At 37.3% G+C, this 21,596-nt stretch overlaps 3 protein-coding genes across 3 annotated transcripts; all 3 read left to right on the top strand.

Annotated features, from left to right (window-relative positions):
- Positions 1-94: 94 nt before the first annotated feature.
- On the top strand, positions 95-14,092 carry TM35_000401800 (dynein heavy chain; the record flags this gene model as incomplete). The annotated part of the gene is made up of 1 exon (XM_029029795.1): positions 95-14,092. The coding sequence occupies one exon, from the start codon at positions 95-97 to the stop codon at positions 14,090-14,092; it is 13,998 nt and encodes a 4,665-aa protein (XP_028878979.1).
- Positions 14,093-14,551: 459 nt separating this feature from the next.
- Positions 14,552-19,447, top strand: TM35_000401790 (putative mitochondrial DNA polymerase I protein D; the record flags this gene model as incomplete). Its single annotated transcript, XM_029029794.1, has 1 exon — positions 14,552-19,447. One exon carries the CDS (start codon positions 14,552-14,554, stop codon positions 19,445-19,447), a length of 4,896 nt encoding a protein of 1,631 aa, XP_028878978.1.
- Positions 19,448-19,948: 501 nt separating this feature from the next.
- On the top strand, positions 19,949-21,436 carry TM35_000401780 (uncharacterized protein; the record flags this gene model as incomplete). The annotated part of the gene is made up of 1 exon (XM_029029793.1): positions 19,949-21,436. The coding sequence occupies one exon, from the start codon at positions 19,949-19,951 to the stop codon at positions 21,434-21,436; it is 1,488 nt and encodes a 495-aa protein (XP_028878977.1).
- Positions 21,437-21,596: the final 160 nt, after the last annotated feature.

Genomic DNA, 21,596 nt, shown 5'->3' with positions numbered 1-21,596 from the left:
TTTTTTTTTCGTGTTTGTGCGTTTTTTTTTTCTCGTGTGTTTGTTTTTATGGTTCAAGGATAGTTTTTTTTTTTTGTAAAGCGGAAAAAGATCAATGGCTAAGGGTGAAAAGGAAGAGGCACCTATTGACAAGCGGGTGCAATGGCTTGAGCAACGTATTATCACGGCGTTGAAAGCAAAACCAGTAGATACCAGAAAGCTTATCGACAATGAGGATAGCCGTGGACAAATCAATGAGTTTCTTGACACAGCGGATGCCCGACATTTGTACGTATATCAATCGTCTAGTGGAATGCTTGTTGCTCGTATTGAACCACCAGAAGAGCTGAAGAGAAAGGGAATTTATTTCTCAAAGACAAACCGTGAGAAAATCAGTGATGATCAACACATGAAAGAAAAAATTGTTTTTGGTGATTTGTGTCCTGATGCTTTGTCTGGTCTTAACACTATGACCCGAAATGTTTATGCCCAAATTATTAAGCGTGAAAAGAGAAATGTGAGTCAGGTTCCTGATGTTGCTGTGGCTGAACTCATGGATGATACTAATGGTCTACTTGCACAAATGTTGGTTACATTAGGCCTTAGTCAAGGTAAAACTCTTCTTCCAATGCCTCCTGTGCAATTACCTTCAAGGGTTGGTGATGGTCCATTTGATGCGGAGTTTCTTTATCATTTAGAGAGTTCCATTATCGCCTGGACTGCACAGATCCGAGCAGCAATTGACTCATCCCCGGAAGAAATGTTTACTGATCCTAGTACAGGAAAAGCAACACATCCTGGTCCTTTAGATGAAATTGAATTTTGGAAAAATAAAACAGATAACTTGTCAACTCTTGAAGAACAGTTGTACTCTGTAAAGGCATTGAAGATTCTCATTATTCTCAAGAAAACTGAGAGCAGCTATTATGTTCCGTTTTCTCAGCTTATGAACGAACTTAAAGAAGCCTCTGCAGAAGCAAGGGACAACTACCGCTTCCTTAAACCGATTCAACCCGATTTTGAAGCTATGTGTCCTTCTTTCCCTGGTCATACAGAATTCACACAATTGGCAACAAGTGGAACATTTAAAAGGCTTTTTCACTACTTATTCCTTCTTTGGACTCAATCAGGTTTTTACAACACTTCTACACGTCTTGTTGTTCTCCTTCGACTCATGTGTAATGATCTTATTGGTATAGCTACTGAGCATGTTAATGTTGAAGAGTTTGCAAAAAGTTTCGAAAAAAAAGATGCTATTGGAAGATTGGGGGAAACTTTGGCTATTTGCGGTCAATTTAAGGCCGCATATTTTCACTATAAATCATATGTATCTACTATAGCACGTCCCTGGAAATTTCAAAATACTGCTTTCTTTTCTAGATTGGATGTCTTTTTGGAGCGTTGTCATGATCTTTTGGATACCATGGAAACTGCTGTATTGTTTGATAAGATGGAGAACATTAAAGTTGGAGGTTCAAAAAGTCAAATTCATACCAGAGAAGCTGAAGAAATTAAAGCTGAGTTTGATGAGGCTTATTTGAAATTTTTTGGTGTGGAATACAATTTATTGGACGTTGATGAAACTCGCTTTGATACAGATTATTCTAATTTTCGAGCTACTATTCGAGAACTTGAACGCCGTCTTGGTGCTATACTTGTAACTACTATTGATGAAGCCAAAGCTATTTCAGAAATATTTAAAGCAGTTGATACTTTTGATGGTTTTACTGACCGTACAGTTGTTCAACTAGAGTGGTTTAAAAAACAAAAAGCCGTTTTGGATAGTTTTCACCAAGATCTCCTTGTTGCTCAAGAGGCATTTTACCAAGGCGATTCATTTGGATCCTATCCAAATATTCCTCCTCTTGCTGCATCTGTTGTGAGATGTAGTGCATTGTTAGATCGAATAAATGAATCCTACAACCGTATTGGAGAGCTTTCTCCAGCAATTCTTGAAAGTGAATCTGGTAAAGAGGCAATGGAATTATATGAGAAACTCAGGACAGCTTTGGATACTACTATTAAAGAAAAATACGAAGCATGGTGTGCAGATGTAGGATCTATCAGCATGGATAAGTTAAAACTACCTCTTTTGGAAATTGATCGAAATAATAATTTGAAGGTCAATTTTGACCCTGCTCTTGTGAAAACTTTAAGAGAAGTTTACTATTTAGAGGTTATGAATTCTTTTGACTCACGTGATCGTCAGAAACTTGATGTCCCCACTGATGTTCAAGCTGTATTTGAGAAGCGTGAAACTTATCGTTCACAGACAATGAAACTCGATTACGTTAGTTCAACATTCAATAATTTTATGAGTTCATTACGTCGTGAGGATGAAATGCCACTTATTCGAGCAGAATTAGATGCTTTTGAGAATACAATTCAGCGTGGAACTACAGAAGTACGTTGGCAAGATGGAAGTGAAGTTGATTCTTTTATTGATGTGGCTCTACAAAAGGTTTCCGCCATTGACCGAGTTGTTGTGACATTTCACACCAATGTTCAACTTATGATAGACTCATTGGAAGAATACCGCAAAAATGACCGATTCTTACCTCTCAATCGTGGTGAAGGTATGAAGACAATGTCTGAACATGAATTAAGGAAAAGTCTTGAAGATCACATTAAAAACCGACATCGTGATATTACTGAACGTGGAGAACGAATTCATGAACTTTTGCGAAACAGTTTTCAAGCTGTTAACCGACTTAAGGAAAGTGAGGGTTCACCTCCTATTACAGAGGATTGTGAAGCCTGGAAAAAGTACGTGGAATATGTTGATAAGGTACTGAAAAAATCCATCAATGATTCTGTTATTTATTCGTTAAACTGTTTACGAAACCAGTTAGATCCCGATTGGATCGTAGACAACGAAGGTATACCACTTGTAGAGGTAAGGTTATCTCTGACAAAGGGGTCAGGGGGAGTTACTCCATGCTCACGTTATGAACCCTACATTCAAGGTGTAGAGCAGGAAGATCATTCAGTACGAAAACTCCTTGCTAATCTTGTGTCAGGAATAGAGGGAGGAGCGGAGTTGATTAAACCTCTTATTAGTGGTGAAAATTATTCTACTGAGGTAAGTAACAATGATGAAGTAAAACGATTGAAGTCAGAAATCGATGCATTGTTAACACAGAATTATGAAGCTTGTGAAGAGTATCGTCGTAACTTTGATGAATTTAAGCATTTATGGGAAACCGATAGAAAGAAGGCATTTACTGCATTTTTGGAAAAGGATAAAGTTATTAAACGACGCTCTAGCTATTCGGAAGAGGACTTGAGTAAAGAAGTTCCACAACCGAGCAAAGAATTTTTTGGCGTTAGCTTACAAGATTTTGATCGTGCCATCACAGATTATGAACGTATTGGTACAAGAATCAATAATACTGAAGAAAGACATGTAGAAGGATTTGTTTCCATTGACGTAAAACCTCTTCGTGCAGCATTACGAGATATATGCAAGAAATGGAAGGATATGTACTCAGATTATTTGATGAACAAAATATCAACTGATTTGGAAAATCTTTATGCGTTTATGAAGGAAGCAGATAAAGGTTTAGACATTGAAGTACTAGATGGTAATGTGGAGTCATTAAAATGTGCTATGCGATGGATTAGAGATTGTCGCCGAAAGAATGAAGAAATTGTAGGCAAAGATGAAAATCCTGAAACTGGAGGAATGTTCCCTCCCATTCAAGCTGCTATTCGTATGCTTAAAAGTCATGCTAATACTTCCGCTGCTGCAGAGGTGGAATTGGCAAAAATTGAGAGATTGGATGAATTACGAAAACCTGCTCCTGATCAATGGATTGCTCTCAATAAAAAAGCCTTAAATGTGCGGGCACAGAATTCTATCGTTCAAGATAGAGAAGCTGAGAAAGTGAAGGAACAAGTTTTGCTTTTTGAGGAAAGACTCCGTCAAGAGGCCCAGGGATTTCATCAAAAACGTCTTTTTAGTTATGCTATTGATCAAAGTATTGTTTACGATGAAATGGATGAAGTTTACCACCACTTTATGGAAATTGAAAATGAAGCGAAGGAATTACAAAATCTTCAAGAATTATTTGATTTAACTCCTGCACAATTTAAGGAAATTCGAGAGTGCCGTCATGATCTAATGATGCTAAAACAGGTATGGGATTTGAACGCACATGTGATGTCCCAATTTTCTGATTGGATGAAATCGACCTTTAAAAATGCTGATGTTTCACTTTTTGAAGATGAGTGCAAAAAACTTTCCAAGCAACTTCAACAACAACCAATGAAGGTAAAATCTTGGGATTGTTTTAAAGGTGTGGATGAACAAGTTCGTAACATGAGAACCTCATTACCACTTTGTCAGTCTTTGAGTTCTCCTTCTATGCGACCACGTCATTGGCAACTTTTGGTGTCTACTACAAAGCAACCAGGTAGTATTGATCCTGAGGCTAGTGATTTTACCTTGGAGAAACTTTTCGCTCTTGGTCTTCATAAATATTCTGAGGAAGTAGCAAATATTGTTGAAAAAGCAGATAAAGAACTACGAATTGAGACCAATTTGAGTAAAATTATTGGTATATGGGAAAAGATGATATTTACTTATTCAAAGGATGAAGATCTTGATACTTACTTGTTGGAATCTGTGGATGATGTTATAGAGCAATTAGAAAATGATAATAATGCACTTTCTTCAATGCTCTCAGACCGGTTTGTAGAATATTTTTATGAAAAAGTTATCCTTTGGCAGAAGAATCTTGGTGCAGTAGATACCTGTACAGGTAAATGGATGGATATACAAAGGCAATGGATGAACTTGTACCCTATATTTGTTCGTTCTGAAGATATTAAGGTACAACTTCCCGAAGATGCAAAGAATTTTGCTGAAGCAGATCGAGTTTTCCGACTTCTTATGAGTAAGGCACATAAGTATGATAATGTTATTGAGGTAATATGTAGTGATACTCTAAAGAAAGAATTAGAAAGGGATGAAGATCTTGACCAGACCCTTAACTATATTCAAGATATTCTGTCTCAATGCGAAAAAGCACTTGCTGATTACTTGGAAACAAAACGTAAAATATTCCCTAGATTTTTCTTTGTATCTGCGACAGACTTAATTGATATTCTTTCAAAGGGTTCTGATCCTAGAGCAGTAATGGTACATATGAGTAAAATTATTGACTCTGTAGATACTTTTTCATTTGCGAATAATCCTAATCCTCTAGCTGGACCGAAGGATACATATGAAATGATTTCAGTACAAGGCGAGAAAGTGAGTCTTTCAGAAGATTACACATGTGATGGTCCTGTTGAGTTATGGTTAGATGGTCTTATTATAGCGATGAAAAAGGCGATGAAAAAACATATAAAAGAAGCGAATGCAAGTTATATTGAAAAACCACGAAATGAATGGATTTATCAATATCCTTGTCAAGCTATTATTGTGGCTTCACGTATATGGTTTACAACTGAAGTTCATCAAGCATTTATACAAATTGAAGAAGGTAACGATTTGGGAATGAAAGATTGCTTAAAAAATCAAAAGAGTCAACTTGATAGTCTTATTAAAGAAGTGCTAGTAGATCGAACCTCCAATGAACGTAAAATGCTTGTTCATCTTATTACAATTGATGTTCATAATCGGGATATTGTACAAGCTATGGTAGATGAACGTGTTGATGCTGTAGATGCTTTTAGTTGGCAATCTCAGCTTCGTTACTACTGGGATGAAACCAAAGGTAATGAAATTCGTATTGCAGATGCTGAATTTACTAATGGATACGAATATATTGGTCTTTGCGGATGTTTAGTTATTACCAAACTTACAGATCGTTGCTACATTACTCTAACCCAAGCTCTACGTTTGAAAAAGGGAGGTGCCCCTGCAGGTCCAGCAGGAACTGGTAAAACGGAAACAACAAAAGATCTTGCACGAAATATGGGTATAGCGTGTTATGTTTTTAATTGTTCTGATCAAATGAATTACATAACACTTGGTCAAATTTTCAAGGGTCTTGCTATGTCTGGATCTTGGGGTTGTTTTGATGAATTTAATCGTATTTCAATCGAGGTTTTATCTGTTGTTGCGACCCAAGTCGGTTCTATATTAAATGCTTTGAAAGAACAAAAACAACGATTTCGCTTTATGGATGAAGAAATTTCAATTATTCCATCTGTTGGTATGTGGATTACAATGAATCCTGGTTATGCCGGACGTACAGAACTCCCTGAAAATATTAAATCTCTCTTCCGTCCATGTGCTATGGTTGTTCCTGATTTAAAAAATATTTGTGAGATCATGTTAGCTGCTGAGGGATTTGGAGATGCAAAAGATCTTGCATTAAAGTTTGTGACTCTTTACCGATTAAATAAAGAGTTACTTTCACCACAGGATCACTATGATTGGGGCCTTCGTGCTGTTAAATCCGTTTTGTACATTGCTGGTGCTTTAAAACGTGGTGATCCGGATATCCCTGAGCGTAATGTACTTATGCGAGCATTACGTGATACGAATATGGCCAAACTTAGTAAAGATGATGTTTATGTGTTTATGGGTCTTATTCGTTCACTCTTCCCTAACTTAGACGTTCCAAAGAAGGATAAACCTGAATTGGTTGCTGCATGTAAAGAAGTTTGCCGTGAACAAGGTAATTTACCTGGTGAAAATGATATATTTATCTTAAAGTGTGTGCAGTACGAAGAATTATTACATGTTCGTCATTCTGTCTTTGTTTTGGGTCCTGCCGGATGTGGTAAAACAGAGTGCTGGAAATGTTTACAAGGTGCTCTTACAAAGTTACACAAAGATGAATGGAAAGCAAAGGCTGTATCATCATGCTTAAATCCAAAGGCTATTACTTCAAATGAATTATATGGCTTTTTTACTCCTAATAAAGAATGGAGAGATGGTATTTTGTCTTGTATATTCCGTGACTATGCTTTGGAATCTAAAAAGAGACGTAACATGAAATGGATTGTACTAGACGGTATTATTGATGCAGAATGGATTGAGTCTATGAATACTGTTATGGATGATAACAAAATGTTAACATTGGTATCAAATGAACGTATCCCCTTAACGGATTCTATGCGTATGATATTTGAGGTTTCACATTTACGTAATGCTTCACCTGCAACAGTCTCTCGTGCTGGTGTCGTTTTTATTAATGAAAGTGATCTTGGTTGGGGACCTTTCAAAGATAAGTGGATAGCTACTCGAGATAAGCGTGAAGGAACAATACTTGATAGTCTGTTTGATAAGTATGTTCCTTTTGTTTTTGAGTTCTGGAAACGCAGTATGAAACCTATTGTAACTTTAATGGATATCAATGTAATACAAACTATATGTTTTATTCTAGAAGGTATTCTTGGGCAAATGACGAATGAAGAACTCTCAAAACATCCGAACTACTTTGATGTTTGTGAAAAATATTTTGTCTTTGCTGTTATTTGGGCTTTCGGTGGACCATTACCAGGACATGATGGACGTATTGATGCAAGGATGAACTTTTCTAATCAATGGAAGAAAGAATTTCCTAACATGAAAATCAGTGACTCAGGTTCTGTTTTTGATTTTTATATTGATAAGAGAAAAGATGAAAATGGTGTTTATCAGTTTGAGTGGAAACCATGGAGTGAACTTGTTCAACCATATGTTCCAGATCCTGATAGACAACTTTCTTCTGTTTCAGTACAAACTGCAGATAGTGTTCGTATGTCACATCTGATGAGTTTATTGATAGATAACGCCAAATCTGTTATGCTTGTTGGAACTGCTGGAACAGGTAAAACCAATTTGATTATGTCAAAGTTACGTTCGTTAGATAATGAACATGTTCTTTTCCGCGTTATTTCTTTTAATGCACGTACTTCTTCAAGTGGACTTCAGGCTGTAATGGAGCAGTCTTTGGAAAAACGTTCAGGTCGTACATATGGACCTTTTAACCGAAAGAAATTGGTATTCTTCCTTGATGATATGAATATGCCTGCACCTGATAAATATGGAACTCAAGAAGCTATTGCTCTCCTTCAACAGCATGTAAGTTATGGTTTCTGGTATGATCGTGTGAAAATTATTCAGAAAGAGGTGGTGGATTTACGTTATGTTGGAGCTATGAATCCAAAGTCTGGTACCTTTACAATATTGGATCGTCTTTTAAGGCATTTTGCTGTATTTTCAACCAATATGCCAGAACGAGCAGATTTAGTAAGTATTTATGGTCAAATCCTTCAAGCTCATACACATAAATTCCCACGTGATATTCGTGATGCGATGACAACACTTGTTACCAATGCTACTATTGAATTACATAATTTGGTTTCCAAGCAATTTTTCCCAACAGCTATTAAGTTTCATTATCAGTGGAATATGCGTGAGATGTTTAATATATTCCAAGGACTTTGTAAGTCTAATCCTAAGATTCATACGACACCAATGCAATTCGCTCGTCTTTGGGTTCATGAGTGTAATCGCACATTCCGAGATCGAATGTCAGAAACAGATGATATGAATCGTTTTGATGCTGTATTTCTTGAAGTGATTGGACGTGCTGGTTTTAGTGATATTAATCCAAAGGAATTAGTACAAGAACCACTTCTTTGGGCACCTTTCATTACAACACCAGAGGGAGAAGAAAATGTATATGATGAACTAACAATAGATGCTGCACAATCATTCCTTATTAAGAAGTTAGATGAATACAATGATAATTATGCACGAATGAATCTTGTTCTTTTTAATCAAGCTGTTGAACATTTATGTCGTATTGCGCGTATTACTTCTAATCCACGTGGTAATGCTTTACTTGTTGGAGTGGGTGGTTCTGGTAAACAATCACTTGCACGTCTTGCTTCCTTTATTAATGGTCATGAAATCTTTCAGATTCTTGTTACTAGCACTTATGGTATTGCAGAATTCCGTATTGATATGCAAGAGCTCTATCGTAAATGTGGTCTTAAAGGATATCCATATGCCTTTATTATTACAGATACACAAATTGTAACTCAAGACATGCTTGTATATCTTAATGATATGCTTGCTAGTGGTAATGTTCCTGAATTATTTAATCAAGATGAACGTGATGGTATTGTGGGTTCTATTACTAATGAAGTAAAAGCAGCTGGTATAACAGATTATTCAAACCCTGATGTTTGTTGGGAATACTTTATTGACAAGGTACGATCACACCTTCATATTATTCTCTGTTTTTCACCTGTAAGTAAAAACTTTGGTGCGTGGTGTCGTCAATTCCCTGCACTTGCAAATACTACTGTTATTGATTGGTTCTTACGTTGGCCTGAACAAGCACTTAAATCTGTTGCTCGTCGATTCTTATCCGAAATTGAGTTGGGTGGTACACAAATGACAAATAATATCGCTGACTTTATGGCATTCTGTCAAGATAAAGTTACTGAGACTTGTGAAGAGTATTATCTTCAAGAAAAACGTCGAGCCTACACAACACCAAAATCATTCTTGGAATTAATTGCTTTTTATAAAGAATTACTTTCAAAGAAGCGGGATGATTTAAATGATAGGACGCAACGATTAGTTAGTGGTATTGATAAGATTAAAGAAGCAGGGGTACAAGTGGCTGCATTACAAGAAGTTCTTCAAAGGGAAAGTGTAGAAGTTGAAGAGGCAAGACAAAAAACTGCAGCTCTGATGGAAACTGTAGGAAGAGAAAAGGCTATTGTAGAAGAGCAAAGCGCTATCGCCGCTAAAGAAGAAGAAAAAACGAATAAAATTGTCGCTGAAGTGGAGTTATTTGAAAGTCAATGTGCTGAAGATTTAGCAAAGGCTAAACCTCTTGTTGAAGAGGCTCTTGCGGCACTTGATACACTTGATAAAGCCTCTATATCTGAACTAAAGAATTTGGGTAAACCTCCTGTGGATGTGCAGATGGTGGCTATATGTGTACGAGTTCTTACATCAAATCCCAGAGCTATTCCATCCGTAAAGAATCGTACTTGGGCTGAATGCAAAAAAATGATGAATCAAGTGGATCGTTTCCTGGCAGAACTTAAAGGTTTTGATGTAAATAACATTCCCCAGATTTGTATTGATCAAATTCAAATGTACATTACAAATCCTGCTTTTGATCCAGAAAATATAAAAACGAAATCTTTTGCTGCAGCAGGTTTGTGTAAGTGGGCTGTTGGTATTAACAAGTATCATTTGGTGCGTTGTGAAGTTCGTCCAAAGGAGGAACGTCTGGCTGAAGCTCAAGAACGTTTACAACAAAGTAAAGCAGCGTTAAAGAAAATTCAAGATAAGGTTGCAGATCTTAATGCTAAACTTGAAGCTTTAATTTCACAGTATAATGATGCTGTAGATGCAGCAAATGCTATTGAACAGAAGGCGAAGAAAACACAACTTAAGATGGATCTGGCACAACGTCTTGTGACTGGTTTATCAGATGAAAGTGTTCGATGGGGTAATACTATTCAAGAACTTAAAAATGCCAGTGATCTTTTAATAGGTGACGTTCTCTTGGGAGCTTCTTTTGTTTCTTACATTGGTCCATTTTCAAAGGCTTTCCGTGAGCGTATTGTATTAGAAGATTGGATACCTAAAGTAAAGGAATTGGAAATTCCCATGACAGAGAATCTTGATATTACTATGAATGTTCTCACATCAGAAGCAGCAGTAGCTTCATGGAATAATGAAGGTCTTCCTTCAGACAGGATATCAACAGAAAATGGTGCTATCGTGACGAATTGTACTCGTTGGCCTCTTCTTATTGATCCACAACTTCAAGGTATTAAATGGATTCGTACACGTGAAGAAAAGAACGGATTAAAAGTTATTCAAACTTCACAAAAAACATGGCAACGTTCTCTTCAAACTTGTATAGAAGAGGGACTTCCTTGTGTTATTGAAGCTTTGGGTGAATTTATTGAACCTGTACTTGACGGAGTTTTGAGTCGTCAAACCTTTAAAAAGGGTGGTCATCAGTTTATTAAACTTGGTGCGACAGAAGTAGAATATAATAATAATTTCCGTTTGTTTTTACAAACTAAACTTGGTAACCCTTCCTATGGTCCTGAGGTAAATGCCCAAACAACATTAATAAACTTTATGGTAACTGAAGTTGGACTCGAAGATCAATTACTTGCAGTTGTAGTGAATCAAGAACGACCTGATTTAGAGAAAAAACGAGGAACTCTTTTGCGTCAAATGAATACTATGACAATTGAACTTCAGAAATGTGAAGATGGTCTTCTTTATGAATTAACAAATGCTACAGGTGATATTTTGGAAAATGTTGCACTTATTGAAAATCTTGAAAATACAAAGAAAAAAGCAAAAGAAATTAATATTTCATTCGCCCAAGCAGTCGCTACACAGAAGGATATTGCTCAAAATCGTTTGACATATACTCAAGTTGCCGTAAGGGGAGCTTTGCTGTTTTTCCAGATTGATCAACTATGGAAGATTGATCATATGTATCAATACTCTTTAGAAGCATTTATGGTGGTATTTAATAAGGCTCTGATGAAAGCAACACAACCGGAAGATAAGAAGGATGTTGCGAAACGAGTTGAAAATGTTCTTCAATCTATAATGGAAACAGTATTCGCATACGTTTCTCGTGGTCTTTTTGAGAGACATAAACTTATCTTATCCAGCTTATTAACCTTCGCAATTCTTCAACGTCAAGGTGATATTGACGTGAAACAACTAGACTTTTTGCTGCGAGGTAAAAAGAAATTGGGTGTACCACGACCTGAGACAGTTGTAGAATGGTGTCCCGAACCTAATTGGGCTGCAGTACAAGCTCTCGCAGATGTTGAAGGATCAACACCTCCATTTAATTATTTACCAAATGATATGGCTGAGAATAATCGTTGGAAACAATGGACAGAAACAGAAAAACCTGAACTGGAAAAAATGCCTTCTGAGTGGAAAAATCTAACACAATTTCAACGACTTCTTGTATTGCGTTGTTTACGTCCGGATCGCCTTACTTCTGCACTTGAGACGTTTGTTTGTGATAGTCTTGGTCGATTCTTTGTGTCTGATCAGACTGTTGACATTTCTGTTTCTATTAGAGAATCAACAACGACTACACCACTCTTCTTTATTCTTTCTCCTGGTGTGGATCCTGTAAGAGCTGTGGAGGAAGCAGGACGAAAAATGGGGTATACTTATGATAATGAACGTTTATACAATGTTTCACTTGGTCAAGGTCAGGAAATTGTTGCTGATCGTGCGTTGGAAAAATGTTTCTTACAAGGAGGATGGGCACTGTTGAATAACATTCATCTTGTTCAAAAATGGCTTCTTACTTTGGAACGTCGTCTAGACTCGTATGCTGAAATTTATACACGTATGGCGCAATTAAGAAAAGAGAGAGATGAAAAACGTGCTGCAGCAAAAAAAGTTATGGATGAAAATGATAATGAAGATGATGCAGGAGATGAAGAGAATAAAAGCTTAAATGAGAATCACTCTATGGAGACATCTGGGACACTGGAGAAGACAGGTGAAGACGTTGGAAAAGACGATGGAAATGAATTGAAATCACCAGTAGATGAGAATGCGGAAGGTGTAAATGAAGGGGAAAATAATAATAATGATGATGATGATGATGATATTCCTTTTGAAGGACCGAAAGGGCATCCAGAATTCCGTGTCTTTTTGAGTGCTGAACCTTCTGATGTTATTCCTATTGGTGTTCTCCAACGCTCAATTAAACTTACATCTGAACCTCCTACAGGTATTCGCTCTAATATTGTCAGAGCAATGACTAATTTTAGCGATGAACCATGGGAGAAGAGTGCAAAGCCAACAGAGTACCGTTGCATTATGTTTTCTATGTGCTTCTTCCATTCTGTGGTTGTAGAGCGGAAAAAGTTCGGTCCGCAAGGATGGAATAGAGTCTACCCTTTTAATACGGGTGATTTAACAACATGTATGGAAGTGGCAGCGAACTATATTGAGGATCGTCCAAAGGTGCCATGGGAAGATTTACGTTATGTATTTGGCGAGATTATGTATGGAGGACACATTACAGATGATTGGGATCGTGTGCTGTGTATGGCATACCTTAGAACATACCTCGTACCAGACTGTTGTGATGGTCTTCAATTGGCACCTGGAATTGAGGTTCCTTCACCAATGAGCTACAATGAATATATGGATTGGTTAACAAACGCTGAAGACTTTCCAGCGGAATCTCCTCTCCTTTTTGGTCTCCATCCTAATGCTGAAATTAATTATCGCACAGTACAAGCTGATGTACTCTTCCGTACAATTAATGAGTTACAACCTAAACAACACACTGGAGGAGATATGCTTAGCCCACAAGAAGTTGTACAACAGAAAATTGATGAACTTCGTGAACGTCTTCCTGAACCTCATAATCTTCAAGATTTGGCAGAACGTCTAGAAGATGAACGTACACCACAACAACACGTTTTCTATCAAGAATGTGAACGCATGAATTTGCTTATTAGCGTTCTAAAATCTACTCTTGAAGAACTTGATCTTGGCCTTAAGGGTGCCCTTTCAATGACTGCGGCTATGCAATTATTATTTGATGAAATTTATCTGGATAAACTTCCAGCTGTATGGGAAAAGGTTTCATTCATGTCTTTACGTGCACTCGGATCTTGGATGGAAAACTTCCTTGTCCGAAATGATCAACTCATGGGATGGACTGGTGAACTACAGACTCCAAAGGTAACAAACATTGCCCTCTTTTTTAATCCTATGTCCTTCCTTACAGCTATTATGCAAACTACTTCTATTACCAATAGTTTCGATCTCGATCAAATGGCATTGGTGGTTGATGTATTGAAAAAATCTGCTGACCAAATTGAGACAAGCGCTCGTGATGGATGTCACATTTCAGGTCTCTCTATGGAAGGAGCCCGCTGGGACACCGCATCCGCGTGTCTTGACGAAAGCAGAATGAAGGAACTTTATCCAAAGATGCCAATTATGACAGTACGTTCTCTGCCACTCTCTAAAATTGACCGACGCGATCAATACGAATGTCCAGTATACAAAACGCAACAACGTGGTCCAGGTTTTGTTGTTGGTTTCTGGCTAAAGACAAAACAACCCGCAAAGAAGTGGACAATTGCTGGTGTTGGGCTTATCCTTGATGTAGTAGAGTAAGAAGAAAAAAAGAAATGTAAACCAAGAAGACACTCCTGCTTTTTTTTTTCCTTGTGGGATTTTTTTTTTCTTTGTTTTATTTGTTTCTTCTCATTTTTTTTTTTTATTCAATTAATTTTATTATAATTATTATGATAGAGATGATGGTTGAATCACCGTTCCACTAATGTATATATGGTCACGGAACAATAATAGAGATGTAAGAACAGCACACTATTTTGAGAATGTGTACTCTGTCACACTTGATCTTGTTTCCACCCATTTTGGGTTATACAGATTCTTTTGTATTTACTAGAGATGTAGTTGATTCTATTAGATTATTTGTTTGCTTTTTCAGTGAGTTTTTTTTTCTCCCTTTTTTTTTTATTTTTTATTTTTTATTTTTTTCTTCTTAAAAAAAAAAAAAAAATAGGACTCCCTTTCATTCTCTTGGGTTTCTTTTTTTAGTGTTTGTGCCCCATGCTGCGACGGCTGTTAAAGCCACGGCATGCAGTACTCTCTGTTTGTTTCTACGACAGTCCGGTTGCGTTCATCACAAGAGGTATCGTCGCACAGCGGGCAAGTGCGACAGCGGGGGTGGTGCCATTACCGCAGAAGTCATCATTGACTACATCTCCTGTGCAATCATTTGATATTCTTGGACAGTCAAATGTAAAGACTCTACTCGCTAGGTCACAATATACTCTTTTTACTATAGGATGGTATGGTACAACAGGTGATTTCGCTCTTTATTGTGCTACTACAAATGAACTTGTGTGTATGAAGCGTGAAACAATATGGAAAGCTGCGTTTTGGATGGAGGAACGTATTGGTGATGATTACATTGCAGGTATCGTGTTTCCAAGTGATGGTTCCTCTACCCTTAAGGAAGCGGCATCTTTACTGAAAGAGAAGGCCCGAAAACGAATTGTGTTGGCACCAGATACATGGGGAATTACTTTTCTTGCATTAAAAAACCAGCAGGAGTTTGTACGAGGTATGGATCTTCCTACTAGCTTAGAGCATGCTACTTTTCTCTTAACGAGGAAGGCGTACAAAAGTTCTTTTACTAATCCAACCATTTTTGATTTTTCATCGGGTTCTTATATTTCCTCTGATTCTGCAGATTCTCTTGGGGCGGCACGGGATGCCCTTGTATCTTGGTGTGTTTTATTTAATGTTCACAGGAAATTTGGCACAACTGGAAACCGGAAAGTGATGAATCCTATTGATCAGATTGTTCGGCGCGTGGTAAAGGCGGTTAACATTTTTGTAGTGGATATAAATGTTAGAGTTGGTAAAGGAACCATTGCAGAAGGTTATACAATGATTGTTACTATTTATGATGCCCAGAAACGAACTCAATCAGTTCATATGATTCGTAGTTTAGCGGAGGAAACAGTTAAGCGTAACACGTTAAATGGTCTTCTTTATGGTGAGGGCACTTCATCTATTTCTCTTTTTGTTCCTACTGCCCGTACAAAGTCAGCTCAATTACTCGCCTTTGCACGAAGTTGTCGCCCATCATGTCCTTTTTTCGTTGCTGAAGTCTCTAGTTTGGCACCATTCTTTGTAGGAACAAAAGTTGCTGCAGGTCTAGATAATGAAAAGGATCCACGTGCTACATGGGCAACTATTCGTTCAAATTGTTTTCCACAGAGTACACATAAGAAGGATGATGAATTTCTGGATAGGAAACTACAACAAGGATTTACTGCTCTCGCTAATAAATTGTTCTCTGATCGACTACATCGTGTATCCCCAGCATTGATGTCATCTGTAAGTAGTATTCCCCCTCAAGAGGAACCACAGAAAGCATTAGATAAAGTAGTTAGACTTGAAGAAGAAGAAAATGAAAATCCAGTTTCTCATGTAACCCGATCAGCTTTTCTTAATAATGTTAATATTAATGATGCTGAGGTTGTGTTTCGTTTACAACAATGGCGTTCAATGATTTATGAAAATCCTGAACGACTTGAACGTGAAAAAAAAGTTTTGGCTGGAATGTCAAAGTACTTAGTACTAGATCTCGAAACTACTACCATACGACGTTACAAACGTGTTGCAAATCCTTTTACGAAAGAAAACTTTGTTGTACTCTCTGGTGCTCGTGACTATAAAGGAAAGGTTTATATTCCGACCCGTTATTTTAGTCGAACTATTGCCCTTCGCTACGATGATTTTGGTGTAACAAGTACGTGTAATTTAGTTGAGGGATCATCAAAGTATTCCCTCTTTTTACCTCCTCTTGATGACTATGATGTTATAGTGGGACACAATATTAAATTCGATTTGCTGCATATATGGCGTGATGTGGAGTTGCGCCGATTCATTAAAAGAGGTGGAAAGATATGGGATACCATGTATGCGGAGTATCTATTAACAGGACATGAAGTCAAACTTGGTCGCGGCGCCGGTTTGGAAGACGTGGCAAAGTCGTACGGAGGACAAATACCAAAATTAGATGCTGTAAAACAGGCATGGGCTAATGGAAAGGAAACGTATGAAATTCCATATTCAACATTAACAGAATACTTGAATGGTGATTTAGAAAATACAGAACTTATTTTTAAAAAACATATGGAACGAGCTCTTACACAAAGACAGGCTATTGTTATCTCAGCTCGAATGGATGGACTCCTCTGTACAACAGAAATGGAATACAATGGTCTCAAAACAAATGTTCAACTTGCTATTACACAGAGTAATGAATTAATGGTTAAGGTGATGGAATTACGAAAACACCTTGATAATGCTATTCCTAAAGAAATTCCTACAGACTGTCACAAGTATTTTAATTGGTCTTCAAATCAACACCTCATCGCCTTCTTTTTCGGTGGAAAACTTAAACTTAGTACAAATGCTCGTGAGAGTAAATTACTTCCTGGAGAAACATTTGAACGTCATACACTTTTTGTCTCACCTGAAGAGTATACAGTGGATCAATTCCCCAAAGGTGTATTCCTGCGTCCACCAGTGTATGTTATTGGACCGGCAGACTGTCTTATCGTAACAGGTGGATCATTAGAAAAGGGAACAAAGATATTTAAAACATACTACGAAGCTTACATAAAACAGGCTGGATTCCGTAAGAGTTCCACCATGACGGATTCACTCAGTCGAGAGATGGTAGCGGTGTCTAGAACAGACCCGGATAAACGGAGTGAACCTAATGCTCTCGTTAATTTACTTCCTAGACGTCATCTTTTTCTATTCATGGCGATATCTCCAACAACAGCTGGAACTATTAATAAACTGTTCATAAAAAATGCAGTGACAGGAGAGTCATTGACTATATTGGCTGATCATCCAGAGAAGGCTACAAAGTTACGTGTATTTATAGAACGTCAAGTAGTTGCACATACCGAAATGTTACTTCCTTCAGATGATGATGGTGGTGATTCCTCTTCATCTAGCAATAATGCCTTTTTAAATGCACATGTTACCATTTTAGCTAGAGATGCTCCTTTTTCATGTATTCGTTTATTACAATCGGATGAAGGTATAAAGACGTTTTTGGAATCTCATGATGGTCATGTTTTGAGTACGAATGGAACTACAACTGCAACTACTGCAACAACCACCACCACCACCACAACAACAACAGATTATGTGATTAGTATGGCAGATACGGTTTCAACTCTTACATATTACCGCCATTTATACGGAGCTGAAACAGAAGCTGCCAGTCGATCGTCAGGTTCTTATGATGAGTCAAAACTTGTTTTTCCTTTAGCTGCACATCCCCGTGCAGGTCATTCAAAGAATGCAACAGCTGATGCATTTAAGAAAAAATTTTTACAAGAAAAAAATATGAAACCAGAAGATTGGTGTAATCATTACATTGATATATTCCTTCATATTGGTAATGCTGCTTTACAGAGAGAAGCCCTTGTGCCTGATAATTCTAGTAAAAAACTGCGAAAATCAAAAAATAAAAATAATACAGTATTAAATGATAATCCACCTATTCTTTTAAGTGAGCGTCGTGCATTCTTTGGATATTATAGTTCACTTCCTGATTATGAACGTCGACGATTAGCTCTAATGACAATGATAGGTAGAACATGTGCTAGTATTTATGATGCTTTTGCAGTTAAATGTTCTCATGATGATGTAGTAGAAGTACAAATTCGTGGACGTTTGTCTAAATATGTTCCAAGTCAACTTGATGCAGAACAAGTGATGCGAAAGTTTCGTAGTGCAAGTACAAGGCAGTTACAAGTAGGTGAGGATTCTTTAAATTATTTTAAAAAGACTCATGGAGATAAGACAGCAGAGACAATATTAGAATTACGGGCTATGGAGAAACTTATTGGTACATATTATGAAAGTACTGATGGAGGTACAGGAATGGTATCTCTTGTACATAGTGTAGATAGTTGTATTCATCACGAGCTCATACATAATAAGACGAATACGGGTCGCCTTGCAAGTGCTAACCCTAATTGTCAGAACATTCCAACGGAAGACAAGTCTACTCTTCGAGAAATGTTTATTAGTAGATATGGAGAAAAGGGAATGTGTATTGAAGCAGACTATTCACAGCTAGAAGTTGTTGCTTTGGCTGCACTTGCGAGTGATGAACAGATGATAGAAGATCTTCGTTCTAAAGTGGATTTCCATTGTAAGCGTGTTGCTATGATGCGACCTGATCTTCAATATACTGAAATTCTTCTTAGGGCAAAGAAGAACAAAGAACCTGAATTTGTAAAACTTCGTCAACAGGCAAAGATTTTTTCTTTCCAGCGACAATATGGAGCAGGAGTAAAAATGATTAGTCAAAGTACCGGATTAACACAAGAACAAGTACGTTCTCTAATTGAAAAAGAACGAGAAACATACCGTGGAGTAGATGTATTTAATAGTATGGTCTCTTTGTCTGCTAATAACTTTGATGCTTCACTTCAAGATGGATCACGCAATGTAAGAGGACATCAATTTTTTAAAGGTATGTTTCCAGTCATTACAGGTAGTCGCTATGTTTTTACAGAATCTGATGTACCAGAGGGAATGATGCGGGATAGAGCTCTCTCTGCGAAGTCTACAAATTTTTCTCCAACTCATTTAAAGAATTATCCTGTTCAGGGATTTGCTGGTGAAATTGTACAAATCATGCTTGGTTTACTTTGGCGACATTTCTTACTGAAGAAAAATTATAATGGATTGGCAGTCCTTACCAACACTGTACATGACTGTGTTTGGATAGATTGTCATAATGATGTTTTTCGTGAAGTTGTACGTGATGTGGAATCCATTATGAGTAGTGCACGTCAGGTGCTTAATCGTCTCTACCCAGAAATGAACGTTATGGTGGATTTTCCCTGTGATGTTGTTGCTGGGGAGAGTATGGGTTCACTTCGTCCTATAGTTTAACAAATAATTTTGTGGTGTCAATATTTGTAACGACACCTCTAGATGATATATATTTTTATTTTTGTGTTTTTTTTTTTTTTTCTGTAAACCTTTCCCTTCCCTAAAAAGAACAGAAAATAGAAAATGCAGAAGAAATAAGAATAAGTCATAGAGTAATATAGAAGAGTCTATTTCCATAGAGATTACTGGAGTCTCTGAGGCGGTGCCTCTCTCTGTGTGTATATATATGTGTGTGTGTTTTTGAATATATATATAAAGAAAACAAAAATTCGGAGTAATTATGATGCTTCTGTGGGAAAACAACAGATAACAGAGAAACAAAAAAAAAGAAGAAAAAAACATGTTATATTTGAGTTCACTGTGCGTTTTCGCACATGACTTTACTGCATCGTTCAATCTTTTCACTTGTTTTACTTCTTTGAGAGGACACTTATGCTCTTTTTTTTCCTTTATTATTATTTTTTTTTTTTATTTTCTCTCCTTTCCTCTATAGTATAGAAGATGTTGGGCAATCTTGACTATGAGTGGGATGATGGTGATGACTCCAGCAAATTGGTGGAACGACGCACACCAGACCCACTCCCACCACCAATCTCTGTTCACAATAATTACAGCAATGACAACAACATCAACACACAAGAACGCCTCATACATCTTCATAATATCATCCAACGCTCGCTGGATCGAGCGGAGATTCCGAACCGGAGCTCCGACCGTCTGCAGCTCTCACCATCGGCCTTCACTGCATTTGACTCCACATTACTCTCCGAGGGAGGAAACACATATCTGAATTGCATGCAACAACTTCTTCTCGCACAGTTTGAAAGTTTGGGTAGGAAAGATATCATGTTGTTGCACTCCGAGTCATTTAGGGCACAGCAGGAGGAATTTCACATGGGAATACAACATCTGTTGCGTCTCTTATGTTTAGAAGGCAACCGTACATTTGTTCCTCCATCCACTGATGATTTTGCATCTTTTGCAGTCAATGGGAACACAGTACTGGATGAGAGACCTTCTACAACTTCAGCAATAACGGCAACGAATGACTCTATTAATGCTTCTACTTGTTTGAAAAATGTATATGCTCTTGTTGATATGATATGGCAAGAAAGTACCGGGCGACAAGTGATTGTTTTGGATCAGATAAATGAGATTGGTGCGATTCTTCAGAGTGAGGCGATGCTTCGAAACGCATTGATGATATCAAGGGAAAGTGAAAATATACTGAATGTACTTGAACATACTTCGACCTTCTTATGTCAAACTGCTGAGATGGTGCAACAGTTTCTTCAAAGAGAGATGGAAGAAAATAAAAAAGTAACAAGTACAGTAATTAATGAAATTGATAATATTCAAGCAAACAACTCTACAGGAGATGGCTTTGAAGTAATGCCTAAAACCTTTATTTTAACGTCTGAAAATAATGAAAAGTTTACAGGACCACAAGAGGATAATCCTTCTTGTGAGAGTACTATTGATTCTTTGAAGGAAATGATATTATTCGATCAATCGACAAAAGCAGCCGAAGAGAATATTAAAGAACCTCACGATTTGTGCAGTAGTGTGGTATCATCGTGTGATCAATGTTTACATATTGACCCTTCACCAGAGAAATACCCAACTATTGCTGGTAATGTGTACCGCAGTTTTGCCCCTCACGTGTTGTGGCAACTCCGATTTCATAAATTTAAGTCGGGTGTTTTGCGTTTTTCAAAAGAGGCTCCTGACGGAAAACACATACGATGGTGGACAGTATTTAACGTGAAGGATATTTTACATCTGGAGTTGGAAGATAGTGAGAATTGTATCGGAGAGGCAAAACCACCTCTCTACAAAAATGACTGCACTTTCTTCTCTGTGTACTTTAAGAAAAAATCTGATAATGCCACAAGACGCGTGCGATTTTGCTGTGCTAAGCAAAGTGAAACTCTAGCTTGGTTTTTTGCACTGCGTCGTTCATTTCAGATGGCTAAGTCTCAAAGTTGAATTATTATTATTATTATTATTATTATTATTATTATTTTTTTTTTTTTTTTGTTTTGTTTTTCTTGTTGATGTATGGCTAGTTTTATCGTTATCATTGTAAGCAAGTTTTTTCTTTTTGTTTTTGTTTTTGTTATCGTCAAAGATTGTCATTTAAAATATA

This window comes from Trypanosoma theileri, assembly GCF_002087225.1.
Source record: "Trypanosoma theileri isolate Edinburgh chromosome Unknown TM35_Tth_40_V1, whole genome shotgun sequence".
NCBI classification, from domain to species: domain Eukaryota; phylum Euglenozoa; class Kinetoplastea; order Trypanosomatida; family Trypanosomatidae; genus Trypanosoma; species Trypanosoma theileri.
Note: the sequence above shows the minus strand (reverse complement) of the source record. Positions and strands in the feature narration are given on the sequence as shown.